Raw genomic sequence first — 13,660 nt, forward strand, 5'->3', positions numbered from 1 at the left:
TCTTGGCTTGTAGGGACTGGTGTGTTTTCCTTGATTAGGCACTGTAAAGCCCAAACCACTGCTTTGTGCCTACCTGTCCCTAAGGGCTGGGTTCAGATGTGGATGCTTGGTCAGGAGTGGGGGCAGAATTCTCCAGGAGTTGTGTCTGGCAGTTTCCTAGCTGGACATTGGAGCTTTTTAAAAGAGAACAATGAGGCTCTAGAGGGCCCAGTGAGTCAGAAGAGCAGGGCCACCATATTGGGAGGAAGACAGGAGCAAAAGCCCCTGTGGCTGGAGTAGAGTGTCTTGAGCAGGGGATCTAGTGAAGATCCCGAGGTCCCTGGGTTGGGTAGGGAGAGGCCGCTGAAGTCCTCCCCACTTTCATTTAGTAGGCCCATCTCCCCACTGTACCAAGGAAACTCTTCCACTTTGGGAAGGAAATGTGACCGGCTTGTGGGGGGGAAGGAAATGCCTCTTGTCCCAGGACCCCAGCATGGCAATGCAGAAATGAGAGAGCAGCTCTTAGCCTGGCACTCAGGCAGCAGGCAGGCACACCCACCTGTCTCCAGAGCCAGGCAGACCCCCTTCTGATCGTAGAAGGGCAGAAGAAACCTTCCCCTAAGTAGCTGCAGATGAGGAGCCCAGGGAGTAGATACTTCCCAGGAGACATAAGGGAAGCAGAGGGATATCCATTTAATGTTATAAAAAGGGCAGGAAAAGAAGGTACAGATGAAAGAGGTGGTTGAGCTATGCTGTGTGTGTGTGTGTGTGTGTGTGTGTGTGTGTGTGTGTGTGTGTGATTTTTCCAGTTAGAAGAATGGGCAGAGATAGATTGATTGATTGGTTGATTGATTTAAGGTTTATTTATTTTTGAGAGAGAGAGCATGAGTGGAGGAAGTGCAGAGAGAGAGAGAGAGAATGAGAGAGAGAGAGAGAGAGAGAGAGAGAGAGAGAGAGAGAATCCTAAGCAGGCTCCAAGCCCAGCATGGAGGCCAGCACAGGGCTCAATCCCACGACCACGAGATCATGACCTGAGCTGAAATCAAGTGTCGAACACTTACCAACTGAGCCAGCCAGGTGCCCGAGGCTGAGATTTAGATTAGACAGAGAGCCCCATGGGACCACTGCCCTTGGAGAAGAGAAACTAGGTGTCAAATATGTCCATGTGTGAGATCAATGGGGAAAAAGCCCAGAGGGTCATAGTGAACCACAGGCTCAGCAACCACCAGCATCATAACTTCTGTGGCCTAAACAATCTACCAGAGGCATCTTTTTGTTTTGTTTTGTTTTGTTTTGTTTTGTTTTAAAATATGATTTATTGTCAAATTGGTTTCCATACAACACCCAGTGCACATCCCAACAAGTGTCCTCCCCTGATCTTTTTGAAGAGGGCCTCTTCATCAGCCTCATGGCCTAGACCCCAGGAAGATGTGACTGAAACCTGGGCTGACTCCACAAAAAGTCTGCCCTCTGTGCTTATGGGGAGGAACAGCAAGGCGAGGGTCCAACCCAGCAAAAGAGGAGCAAGTGTCACCAAGTGTGCAACTGCATGACAAGGCCCCCCCAGGGCTCCCTTTTGAGGTCTGCCCTGTGCCTCTTGTTTCCACCTCCCATGCTGTAGGTAGGGCCATGAAGGGGGCAGAGCGCTGTATGCACTCAACTCTAACTCATTTCCATAAACATGACAAGAACATGTAGCTTCTCTGCTTAAACAAAGTTGGTCCCTGCAGGCACCCTCAACTCCTGATAAATCTCATTCCTGGGGCTCTTTTCTATGTGTGAAAGGTCCTCTGGGGCCTGAGGCCTAGAGAAAGACACTGAATTTGAAGGGATTTAGGGGCATTTGGAACAAGGCACCTCAAAGGCCTTTGCTATGGCTTACTGAGTTAATGCAAGGTGTTTGTTCAGTTCTTCTTTGTTTATCTTGGCATGAACAAAAGCAGCAAGATCTCTTAGAGCTGCATCCTCACTCTGAGTCCTCTGGAGCCAGACCTATTCCTGGCAAATCCTCCAAGAACTTTGGTGCTTCTCATGTCACCCAAATAGCCCTGATGTTAATGTGGCCAAAGTGTGTCATTCATAGGCTGCACAAAAAAAAGACAACAAAGAAAACCCCTAAAACAGTTCCAAACAACCCAAATAGCCATCCAGATGGCCAGAGACAAGGAAATAACTTCTAAATGATCTTGATTTTCTCTTGTTATTTCTTGCAGGAAAGACCAGTCAGTCCCATGAGAGAATGAGCAGTGAGTGCTATGGAGGAGTCCAGAAGGACCTATGTCTTCACTGGGATGGCACAAATGGCATCAATCAAAAATAGGCTCCTGGGATATGAGCCTGATGACATATTGACCTTGACACTGACACTGAAGCCTGTCAGAACTCCAAGGGAGTAAAAATGCAAGGTGGCCACTGTGTGACCACTCTCTGGGTTCAGAGTAATAGCAGATCAGTTCAAAGAAGCCAGCTTGTTCCTCAAGTAGGATCTGCTGTAAAGGTGCCCTCCCCTCACAAAATAGATGAGTGGTTGGAACTTCATGAACTGTGTCTTAGTAAATATTTTGCATAGCACATGCAGGCCTGTTTAGGGACAAACATTTCATAGACAGGCACCTGGGTGGCTCAGTCAGTTGAGCATCCGACTTCAGCTCAGGTCACGATCTCACGGTTCGTGAGTTTGAGCTCCACATCGGGCTCACTGCTGTCAGCCTGTCCATGCAGAGCCTCCTTCAGATCCTCTGTCCCCCTCTCTCTGCCCCTCCCCGACTTGTACTCTCTCAAAAATAAATAAATATTTAAAAACCCAAATATTTCATAAAGAATCTTTTTGCAAAGTTACTAATTCCTTGATAAGGAGATCATCACTTCTAAATTTTATTTACAATTGCTTACATTGCTTTATTTTTTTTTAAAGGCATATATTGACTTTGCTTCACCTTTTGCCACAGCAAAGCATCCCTCTAGGGAAAGGCGTTTTTGGCTCTAGTTGGGTCACCCACGACCTTGGCCCTTCATAGTTCTCTGCTTTCTCCTCACCCTTTTATCTTGAGCAGCCTGTTTCCTGGGACCCTGGACAAGGCCCACTGAAGAGGTGAGAGCAGGCATCTACAGGACGGTGTGTGCCAGCCTCGCCCCACCGCCATGCTCACAGGCAGGCTGGACTAACCCTGTTCAGGGATGTGGCAGGGGAACCAGTCTGAAGAGGTGTTGGGCCAGATGTTGTTGGAGACAGAATAAAAGACCTTAAGCAGAGGACTCAGCTGCATGGAGGACCCTGAGTTTCATTAAAAGCACTCAGATTCCACTCCTGTATGTGTCTGTGCACATGAGTGCACATGTGTGAGCATGTGCATGTGTGAAGGAGGTGTTCCTAGGTAAGAGCTCTTTTCCCTTTGGAGAAAGTCTGAATTCAAAGTGACTTTTAATAGATCCTCTCATCTTGCCTAGAGCCCAGTGCTACTGTGACCAAACCAAAAAGAGATACAAATACAGAAGGAAAAGGAGATATGCATTGGTTGATGGTAAGGGGTAAGGGGAGGGAATAGAGAAAGGTAGTTATACTTACCCTACAACCACAATTATAAAATCTAGTAAATTCCAGCCATTGCGGAGGTAAGCGTTGGGGTGAAAGAGAAGTCCATAGGCTATTACTTTTAAAAATGCTTCCACAGTAAAAATTATGAGAAAGAGATATTCCACTCGTTCCTAGGAAACAAAAATAGAAGAGAGAGAAAAATAGTCATTAGATTGGGGGTTTGTAACTTCTGAACCAGGAGAGCACACAAGCAGGTGGAGAAGAATGCTGCTCCCCCTGTGGTAGGATGTAGGGGGACACTGGGTGGGACCCCCAAACCAGATTACCGACTCCACATTCTGTTTCAACCTTAGAGCTCCAATCCACTGGGCATTAAGGTTTTTTTTTTTTTTTTAGTCTTCAAATGCCCCCTGTTAAAATGCAAATATTAGGGTGGTGGAAAAATTACACATTTTGGAGAAACATCTTATTTAGTTCATCAGTGAATGTTTCATTTCTCAGAAGAGACCTCATAATGTCTTGATCTAGAGGGAAATATGTCAGGACAGAGGACACAGCTCAGAAAGGAGGAAACAGGACCACAAGAACAGTGTATTACAATACTGAGGTGACAAATCCTGAGGATAACAGAAGCTGCCTTGGAGAGTATGCTAATCAAGGTCTCCAAAATGACAGGACAGAAACACAACCACAAAGAAGTTGAGACACTGAAAATCTAACAGCAGCTCAAACAGAGCCAATCTGCTCATATACACTGACCCTGAATTTGAAGTCTCTGTCTTTCTTGAGAAAATAAAAAAATCTTTGTCCAAAGACATAGACCAGGTCAGTCAAGAAAATCAGCATTTCTAGGATGGAGGCAGGCACTGGGGTGGGGCAGTGAAGGGAAAAGGCTCAGCTGTTTTTTCAAGGGTGGGAGGTAGTCTTTTTCCTCCCTCTGCCATCTTGAAGAAAGGCTTTGCATTTAAGGATGAAGCTCCTGTCTCTGGGAGCCCACACATAACAGGACAAACTCTTTGGCTCAATTAGAGCGAGCCGACTCTGTGCTGATTCACTGGCTTCCCTCACCACTAATTGCTTTCTCCCACAACCTTGTTCCCAGTGCATAGCCTTAATGGCCCCCACCAGGCAAAGGCTGCCTGGATGCCTTCATGCTCCACTGCTCGCCTCTGCAGGAGCCTCAGCTCATCTCACACTGGAGCCACAAAACACCAGTCCACATGGCATTCAGCCACAGGTTGAAAGCCTGATTACAGGCTCCAATGGGCGCTAGGCTCAGAACCCTCGGACCTATCTTCCCATCCTCTGTTGGATCAGACAGAGCTCACCAAAGACCTCCAGGTCTCACCCACACTGTGGAGAGGGGGCATCACCTGGGAAGGCACACCCCCTCCTGCCTTGCCTGCTGGGAGGGGGCTCCAAGACCAGGGACATTAGTAGCCTAATGGATAGCTCTGTGGGGAGAGGCCTGACCACACATGTGCTTGTGCTCACATCCATTTTTTTCCTGATGCACTAGACTTGGAGTGAGTGCCAGCCTCACTGCGTCCAGCTTTGGGTGAAGCAGTTTGAAGTTGCAAAGTTTAAAAATGCAGAATTCTGGGCCCTATCCAGACCTACTAAAATAGATGTCCTGGCTATGGAGCCTGGAAATGTGCATTGCAGACAATTCCAGGTGTTTCTGAAGCACCCAAAAGTTTAAGAACCACTGGCTCATGTGCTGATGAAGGTCCTGATCAGGCAGTAGCTGTGGGAAGGGGATGGAGAATCCAGAATTAACGAGCACCTCAGGGGCAGACTTGTGTTTTACTTACTACCCATTACAGCATCATAAGGTTGGTCTGGGGATGTGGCTGCATGGGGTGGGGGAGATGACCCAGGAACCAATAGTAGTATGTGGGAGCCTCTGGTCTTTTAAAATTAGGTGATTTGGGGGTTAAAATATCTATTAGGACAGTGTTGAAAGCATGTTACAAAAGGGCACAGTGCAACCTGAGGAAACTTGTGTAAGGTATGTGTGTGTGTGTGTGTGTGTGTGTGTGTAGAGCCGCAGGTAATACAGGCATCTGATTGGCTGGAGTGAAGGCTAAGAGGAAGTGGGCTGGAGAGGTTGGTAGGAGGAAGATGACCAGGGGTTTTGTGGCTACACCTGCATGCTTGAATTCTACACTGAGGAGATAGTGAATGATGGGGTTAGATGTGTATTGTAGTCTGGCACTGGTCTATGTAAGGAGGGTGGTGATAGGGTGGGAGGATTTGGGGGGAGGTGACCCATGTAGAGATCATGGAGGCTTGAGCCAAGGTAGGCATTGGGATTGGTGAGAAGTAGGTAGGTAGGTTTTAGAGACAGAAGGATGTAATTTGGTTTTTGGTTGCATATAGGGGTTGGGGGAAGAGGCAGTGAAAGAAATGCACTGCCCCCCTCCCTGAGGTTTCTAACTTGAGTGACTGTGGATGGTGATGCCTCTCACTGCAGAGGGGGACATGAGGGGAGAGACAGCAGTTCTGGACTTGCTGAATTAAAGCATTTGTGGGACATTTAGTTGGGACTACTGGTCATCAGACATACAGAATGGGGGTTCAGGAGGAGTTTGGCTGTCAGGGGAGGCCTGGATGAGGTTGCCCTGGGAAAGTGTGCAGACTATAGAGAGGGGAGATAAGGCCGGAACCCCTCTCCATAAGGGGCAATCTCATCCCAGGAAAGTGCTTTCACATTATGGGAATGCACTCCTTTGGCACAAGTTACAGGATTCTGCTTAAAGCCATGGTGTTGGAGAGATACAAAGAATCTTAGAGGGTATCTAATCAACCTCCTCATTTGAAAAACCGGGATGCTGATAAGATCCCAGCCAGGGAGGTAAATGCTGAATATGGGAAACCAGATTTCCTGACCCTAGGTCCAAATGTCCATTCATCTCATCTTGCCTTCTTGGGTGCCAGGGATCTCACTGGTTCCTGTTTATCTCTCAAAGACACAACTGGGTCAGAGTCCTCATGCTAAGTTGTTTAAAGATCTGAGATAGAACTGAAAAGGATACAGGGGACCAGTAGGATGGGGTCTGGATGAAGAATCCTGAGAAGGGGCAGGTGCCTGCTGCTGCAGTGTCTGAAATGCAGTCATCTGTGCTGCTGAGTGTGTGTGTGCTCTGGTGGCTGTACTGTATTCCTTCTGACCTTAGGGGCATGAATGCCCTTAAAGTTATTCCCACCCCAACCCCAAACCCAAGAAAGAAAGAAACAAAAATATAAACAAGTGAAACAGCTTGGTTGATCCTTTCAAAACATATGTTGTGTTGCCATAGAAACATCTAAGGGCAAAAATGAATGGAGTAGAGAAATGCAAAAGTTTGTCTGAAACCATCCTCTTGCTGCACTGATATCTCAGCATCTCTGGTCCTGTGAATACACACTCCTTCACAGCCCTCCTCCTGCCTGAATTCTGAAGCCAGAGCTGTGTGCTCTCCTGAATCCTGAGGGGCCACAGAGCTCTTTGAGAATGCACAATATTCAGCTTGTGAACTCGCCCTTTTTTTATGTGATTTTGGGAACTCGGAAACTTTGGGAGCCAGCCTGGAACAGACTAAGATTCCATTCCTACTGTTCTGTGTTGAGGCTGAAAAGGGTCAAAGAGAAGAGAGGATGGACCACAGAAACTATGGCGTGGAAACTCTCTGACCGTCAAGGCCGGAATGGAAGTCCACTAGAATGGAGTCCCAGGGCTCCTTCAGGACCCCTCCCCCAAAGTATGGGTGAAGTCCTACCTGCCTGGGGCAGGTGTGATGACTTCGGCCTTTCAGATGTTCTGGTCTTCCTCTCTTCCTGTCACCTTCTCTTCCTATCGTATCTTCCTATCTTTCCCCTTATTATTTCCTTCCCATTTTCATCTTCTTTTCCCTTTCTTTCCTCTCTTCCCTGCTCATTTATCAGCACTACCACTGGAAGCTGGGGTCCACGGCAATACCCATGTATGAAATATTTAGAAAAATTCAGTGGAGAGAGAGTCTCAGATCCCAGGAACCATGATGTCTTCTAAACACTTGTGGAACTAATAGACACTTGTGAGTACAGGCTATCTTAGTTTTCCACTTATCTTTTCATGTACACATATCCTATCTTTCAACTACATTATAAGCTTCCATAGGACAGAGACTCAATTATCTTTTGATGGTAATAATCTTGATTCTGGTACCACTGGCTTTGTGTGTGTCTTTGGGTAAGTCACTTTACTTTGCTGGGTCTGTCTCATCTATAAAAGAACTAGCTAAGCATCAAAAAAATGCAATGCTGCAGAGAGCCCTAGGCTTACACAGTGCTGCTTGGGAGGAATTACAGGCTAGGGAAGGCTGAGAAAATGGGGCTTTGCTCACTGACCCCACCACCACCTTGAACCAGACCAGTGCCATTTTAACCCACATGCAAAGTTGTCCAGAGATCCTGACAGTTCAAAAGAGTCCAGAGAACCAATATGATGGGGTGTGGACAGAGACTACACACAAAAAAGAAGTAGCCATCTCTTCCTGACTAGCCTGGAAGATGTTTATTGTCTTTATAAGCTGGTTTCTTCATGAGATTTTATTTGAGAGGAGGACTCAGTGCTTTTTTGTTTGTTTGTTTTTCTTGGAACTCTGAACATGAATTCCAAAGTAGTAGAGGACTTCCGAAGTCTCTTCACAATTCTATGGCAAGTAAGGATGCCAATCCCTAGTGTCTTTGCAGTTCTGCCTAAGGCACAGTCAAATTCCAAAACATAGAAAGGAACAAAGAGTTCCTTTCCTCATTGTTCTGAGGATCACTATAAATACAAATAGATTTAATAATAAAATGATCCTTCAGTAAAGAGATTATTCATATTTATGCTTTAGGAGAACACAGACTCCTTGTGAACAGAAGCCATGCCAGGGTAGAGCTCCTTGGACAAGGACAACCATGGAGAGCCTGCCATGTCTATACACGTGTGCACATTTCTGCACACACACATGTATGGCACAGCTGGGTGATGCCCACCATCTATGTTGAACACTGTACAGCTCATATCTGCTATATAACAGCCAAGGTGTGAGAATTCATACTAAAGAGAGCCTGTGTGTATTCACTTAAATTTATGCAAGTGTATTTATTGAAGCTGCCAAGATTTCTACACCAAACAGAATTGATGAGAAGCCCAGTCATATAATTCCATCTCAGTACAAGGTGCAAAGACAAGAAACACAATAATAATGAGCCAAGCAGCACACCTTATATTCCAGATTGTTTCATAACTTAAGTACCATTCAATCTGACCTCTAAATACAGCCTCCCGACTATCTCTAATGAAGGGAGATAAAGAAACTGGAATACCCTAGTTCCTCCAGTTCTTCTCTCCTCCCTCCCTCCTCTCCTTCCTGCTTTCCTTCCTTCCTTCCTTCCTTCCTTCCTCCCTCCCTCCCTCCTCTCCTTCCTTCCTTCCTTCCTTCCTTCCTTCCTTCCTTCCGAGGGTCACAAGCATTCCTGAGTGTTTGTTCTGCCCCCCACCACTTGCTGCACTGCAAGTGTCTCTTAGGGCACTGAGGGACTTGACAGAATATAAGAAGCTGGAAGGACCTCATAAAAGGACACGCATGCCCCAAGCTCCTCATTATATAGAAATAAGAGGACTTGTCCAAGGCCACACATCTACCTCATGTGATGAGGATTTGCATTTCCTGATGGCTGGTCTGGTGCTCCTTCTACTATAGGACAGCTGTCTGTCTGTGAGGTGACTGAAATCCTGGATTATTGTACCTATCAGGGGCTGGTGGGCACCCAGATGGCATGGCTCAAGGGTTGGTAGCAGGGATCTCCAAATCTTCCCCTCTCCTTGGGTCTCTACTGGTGCCTAGAATTCAGCCATTAGGAAGCCTTTCTTCCATCAGTGGATGAAGGATATTCATACAATGGAATATTAGTCAGCCATAAAAAGAAATAAAGTTCTGACACAGGCTACAATATGGATGAACCTTGAAAGCATTATACTAAGTGAACTAAGGCAGTCACAAAAGAGCAAACATTGTATGATTCCACTTATGTGAAAAGTCTAAAATGGGTAAATTCAGAGAGACAGAAAGTGGATATGAGGTTACCAGAAGGTGGAGGGAGGGAAAAACTGTTTCAGGGCATGGAAAACTTTGGACATAGATAGTGGTAATGGGTGTACAACATTGGGAGTATAATTAGTGCCACTGAAGTGTACACTTAAAAATGGTTAGAATGGCAGATTTTATTTTATATATATTTTACCGTAGTAAAAAAAAGAGAAGCATTCCTTCGGATCTTAATTTTCCAACTTTTAAAGGTCTCCATCTAAAGTATATGAGGTCATGTTTAAATCTGTGTCAGCCTTCACCTTAACAGGGACTAGTTTATCAGAAAGCTGACAGTGTGGTCTTTTGTGAAACCCTAGACAGATGCCTGGGGCACCTGGATTGGGAAGAAGGGGGCTGGGAAGGGAGGTGGGAGGCCCCTGAAGACAACTGCTTCAATTTCACAATTCTTTGAGGGCAGGCCCTTCCCAAGGGCATTATATAGAAGCCTTATTTAGAAGGTGCCTGGTGGTTCAAATAGTCTAGCCTTAACACTCAGGACTTCTAGTAAAGGAAGGAGGGACAGGACAAACCACTTAATAGTCTAAGAGTAAAGCAGCTTTGAAAAAAATTTCATCTATTTATTGAGGGCAAGTAGCAATTGAGACTGAGTGAGCTGAAAAGTGTGCCAGTGTCATTGGTTTTATAGTAGTTCAGTTTAAAAAAACAAAAATAAAAACTCTCCTCCAACTGGACTATTTTTCCATGCTTATCCATGATGCTAAGTTGAAGAGACTTACCCACTTACTAATTTCTCAAGTTCACATCTTCCTACCTGGAGGCCAGCCTTGCCTCAGCTGCCCCAGCACAGTTCCAGAGCACCAAGCGGGCTATCTCAGATGTTGGAGAGCTGGCCTGTCTGTTCCTCCTGGGCCCTTCACTGCCTCTATCTCCAAGACAGCATCTCTGTCCATCCTTGGGTCCCTTCTGAGGCCGGGCTTCTCAATGTAATGCCCCATAGAGCAGAGACTGGCTGGCTTAAGTTCTTTATCTGGTGTTCAGCATGTGATCAGTACAGAGGGAACAGTCAACCTTTGTCAGGTGCTGCCTGTGTCACCTTCTTGGAGTGCCCAAATGGCATGTGGGCCAGCCTCCTACCCACAGCAGGAGTCCCTCCCTTCAACCTCCTCCATCTTCATGCTGTGGCCCATCCTTAACAGGGCAGCCCTGGCTGTCAGAGTATGGCCAGTCCCTTCCTCTCCCAAAAGTTCACTCTGGCTCAGGGATATTACCCTTTCTTTGGGGGTAATGGAGTGGAGAGGGTGACAGATATTACCAATCAGGGTTGAATTACTCCTGGGGACAATGGGGGATTTGCTTAGTGACCTGTGGGCTAGAATGTAATTTACCAAATGGAGGGTTGGGCAGGAATGGCCTCAAAACCTTCATAAATGTCCACTTCTTTTGAGGAGTCAGACCAATACCTGGCCCAGGGAAATGGACCCTGTCTTTTCTGCCTGTCTCCACTGCCCATCTCCATCTAGGCCTCCATCATTGGTTGGATATTAAAGGAGCTTCCTAACCCTTCCCATCGATATCTACACTGGTTTACTGTGTAAAAACTTTCAACAGCCCCCCTCTGCCTTAAAATGGAATGTAGCCCCCTTCGCCTGGCCCCCAGGTCTATCACAGTCCAACCCCACTTGCCCCTCTGGCCTCATCCTCAGCCACCACCCTGAGCTCTAGCCACACCAGAAGGCTCACCACATTCACACCAGAAAGGCTGTTTACATGCAACTCTCTTCTTGTCCTGACAAGCCCCACCCCTTTCTCTACCTGACAGACTCCTTCTCAGATCTAAGCCAGCTCCAATGTCATCACCTTGTCTGGACCTCTCAACCCTCCCTTGCCTCTTCTGCCCCCAGTGGGCTGGAATATCAGTCCCTCCCGCAGCTGTAGCACCTTTTCTTCAGATGATAGCACTCACCATAATGTGTGTGTTTTCTATGTGTTTCTCCTCTCCAGGGGCAGAGGGCCTGCAGGGCAGAAGCAAGTGTCTTTGTCATCTTTGGTTAAGAAGTGTCTTTAAATGAAAGGAAAAGTGACAGAGGAAAGAGGGCTTTGGAGTCAGACACACCTGGGATCAAATTGTTTCTCCATGATCAGCTACATAATCTTTCCAAACTTTGGCTTCTTAACAGTAGAGTGGGAATAGTGGTAATTATGAGAAGCAGAAACCAGAGTCATCACTCAAATGGTAGCTGCTGTCATAACTGTCATCCTGGCACCTGCACACAGTAGGTGTTCTGCACACATTGTGAAGTGGACGTCCCTGCTCTTGAAGACTTTGAGCATCCTCCACTGAGGTCCTGGCTCTGCTTGTTTCCATGATGCCCTGCTGGGCTGCTGGAGTGGCCAGCAGCACTGGCCCTGCTACTTCTCCTTGTTTCCTCCCTTGCCCTGGCCTCATCACCTTTCCTGGCTTCTAAGAAGGTAGCACAACTCACTTCTGTGCCTCTTTGGATCTTCTTCAACAGAAACTAGAGACTTAGTCCTCACATCTGCTTTCTATTATCAAAGCAAATTAAAAACAAAACCAAACCAAAAACGTCTCTGTTTGCTGGGTTCCAAGTCTTCCAAATGTTTTTTCCCTAGCTCCCTCCTTAGTCCTTAGATCTACAGTAATAGGTTCCATTCTGTCTAAAGAAACTCCCAGCGCCCTATCTGTGAGCATTTCCCTCATGTCTCTGGGAACCTGACAACACTTTGCCTCTTGAAGTGAATTATTTCACTTATGGCAGACAAGGGTGAAGGATGATAGTCAGTGCTCCCACGGATTTCGGAGGTTTGCAAACCATGTTGTAAGCATCACAGTGATAACTCATCAGGTAGTACTTTACAGTTTAGAAGGCACTTTTCCATACATTTTTATCGTTGAGTCACATTTATTTATTTATTTATTTATTTATTTATTTATTTATGAGAGAGAGAGAGAGAGAGGAGAGAGAGAGAGAGACAGAGCATGAGTGGGAGAGGGGCAGAGAGAGAGGTGGGGGGGGTGGGGGACACAGAATCTGAAACAAGCTCCAGGCTCTCAGCACAGAGACTGACATGGGGCTTGAACTCACAAACTGCGAGATCATGACCTGAGCTGAAGTTGGATTCTTAGTTGACTGAGCCATCCAGGTGCCCCAGAGTCACATGACCATTTTGTAAAATGGGAACGGCAGGTCCTTTCTTTCCCTTTATTCCACTTAGTCCCACTTTCCTTTCCTTCTCAAATCACCACCATCACCATCACTACTACCACGTCTGTCATCTCACCACCTCCACCACCATTATCATTATCACCACCTGCACCATGATCACCATGACTACCTCCACCATAATCATCATCATCACCACCATCACCACCTATACCATCATCAGCACCACCATCAATACCACCACCTCCACTCATCATCATTACCACTGCCATCACTACCCCCACCATGATCACCACCACCTCCACCACTACAATTATCATCACAATCACCTTCATCACCACCTCCATCATCATCATAACCACCATCATCACCTCCACCACCATCACTATCATCATCATCACCACCTACACTACTACCATTATCATCACCACTGCCATTACCATCTGTACCATCATTACCACCATCTCCACCACCACCACTGTCATCACCATCCCTACCATCACCTTCATAATCATCATCACCAGGACTATCATCACCTCCACCACCAGTATTATCACCACCTAAACCATGATCACCATTACGACCTCCATCATCATTACCACCATCAGCATCACCACCACTATTATCACCACCACTGCCATCACACCTCTAGTGTGTTCACCATCACTACCTCCACTACCACCGCCACTCCTCCCTCCTCCACCACAGCACCACAGCTGCCATTAACTTGAGTCTGAGCCTGGATGCTTTAGTTATAATAGTAACTCTGCATGATAGATTAAAAATATTTTCTCCATTATATACATGAGGAGACTCATCAAAGAGATTTGATAATTTTCCATAAAGCCCTTCAGTTAGTAGGCAGTAGAGCTAGGACTGTAAGTTTAATGTTTTTCCTATTG

The 13,660-nt window shown here is 46.4% G+C and overlaps 1 protein-coding gene across 4 annotated transcripts in view; it reads right to left on the minus strand.

Moving 5' to 3' along the window:
- CACNA1C (calcium voltage-gated channel subunit alpha1 C) overlaps positions 1–13,660 on the minus strand; it is a 658,891-nt gene that overhangs the window by 250,844 nt on the left and 394,387 nt on the right. For all 4 annotated transcript variants that reach the window (XM_049627025.1, XM_049627026.1, XM_049627022.1 and 1 more), the window contains exon 4: positions 3,545–3,684. In XM_049627025.1, the coding sequence (XP_049482982.1) occupies positions 3,545–3,684 (140 nt within the window). The remainder of the gene's footprint in view (positions 1–3,544; positions 3,685–13,660) is intronic.

The sequence above is a fragment of the Panthera uncia genome, chromosome B4 (genome assembly GCF_023721935.1).
Source record: "Panthera uncia isolate 11264 chromosome B4, Puncia_PCG_1.0, whole genome shotgun sequence".
Lineage (NCBI taxonomy): Eukaryota > Metazoa > Chordata > Mammalia > Carnivora > Felidae > Panthera > Panthera uncia.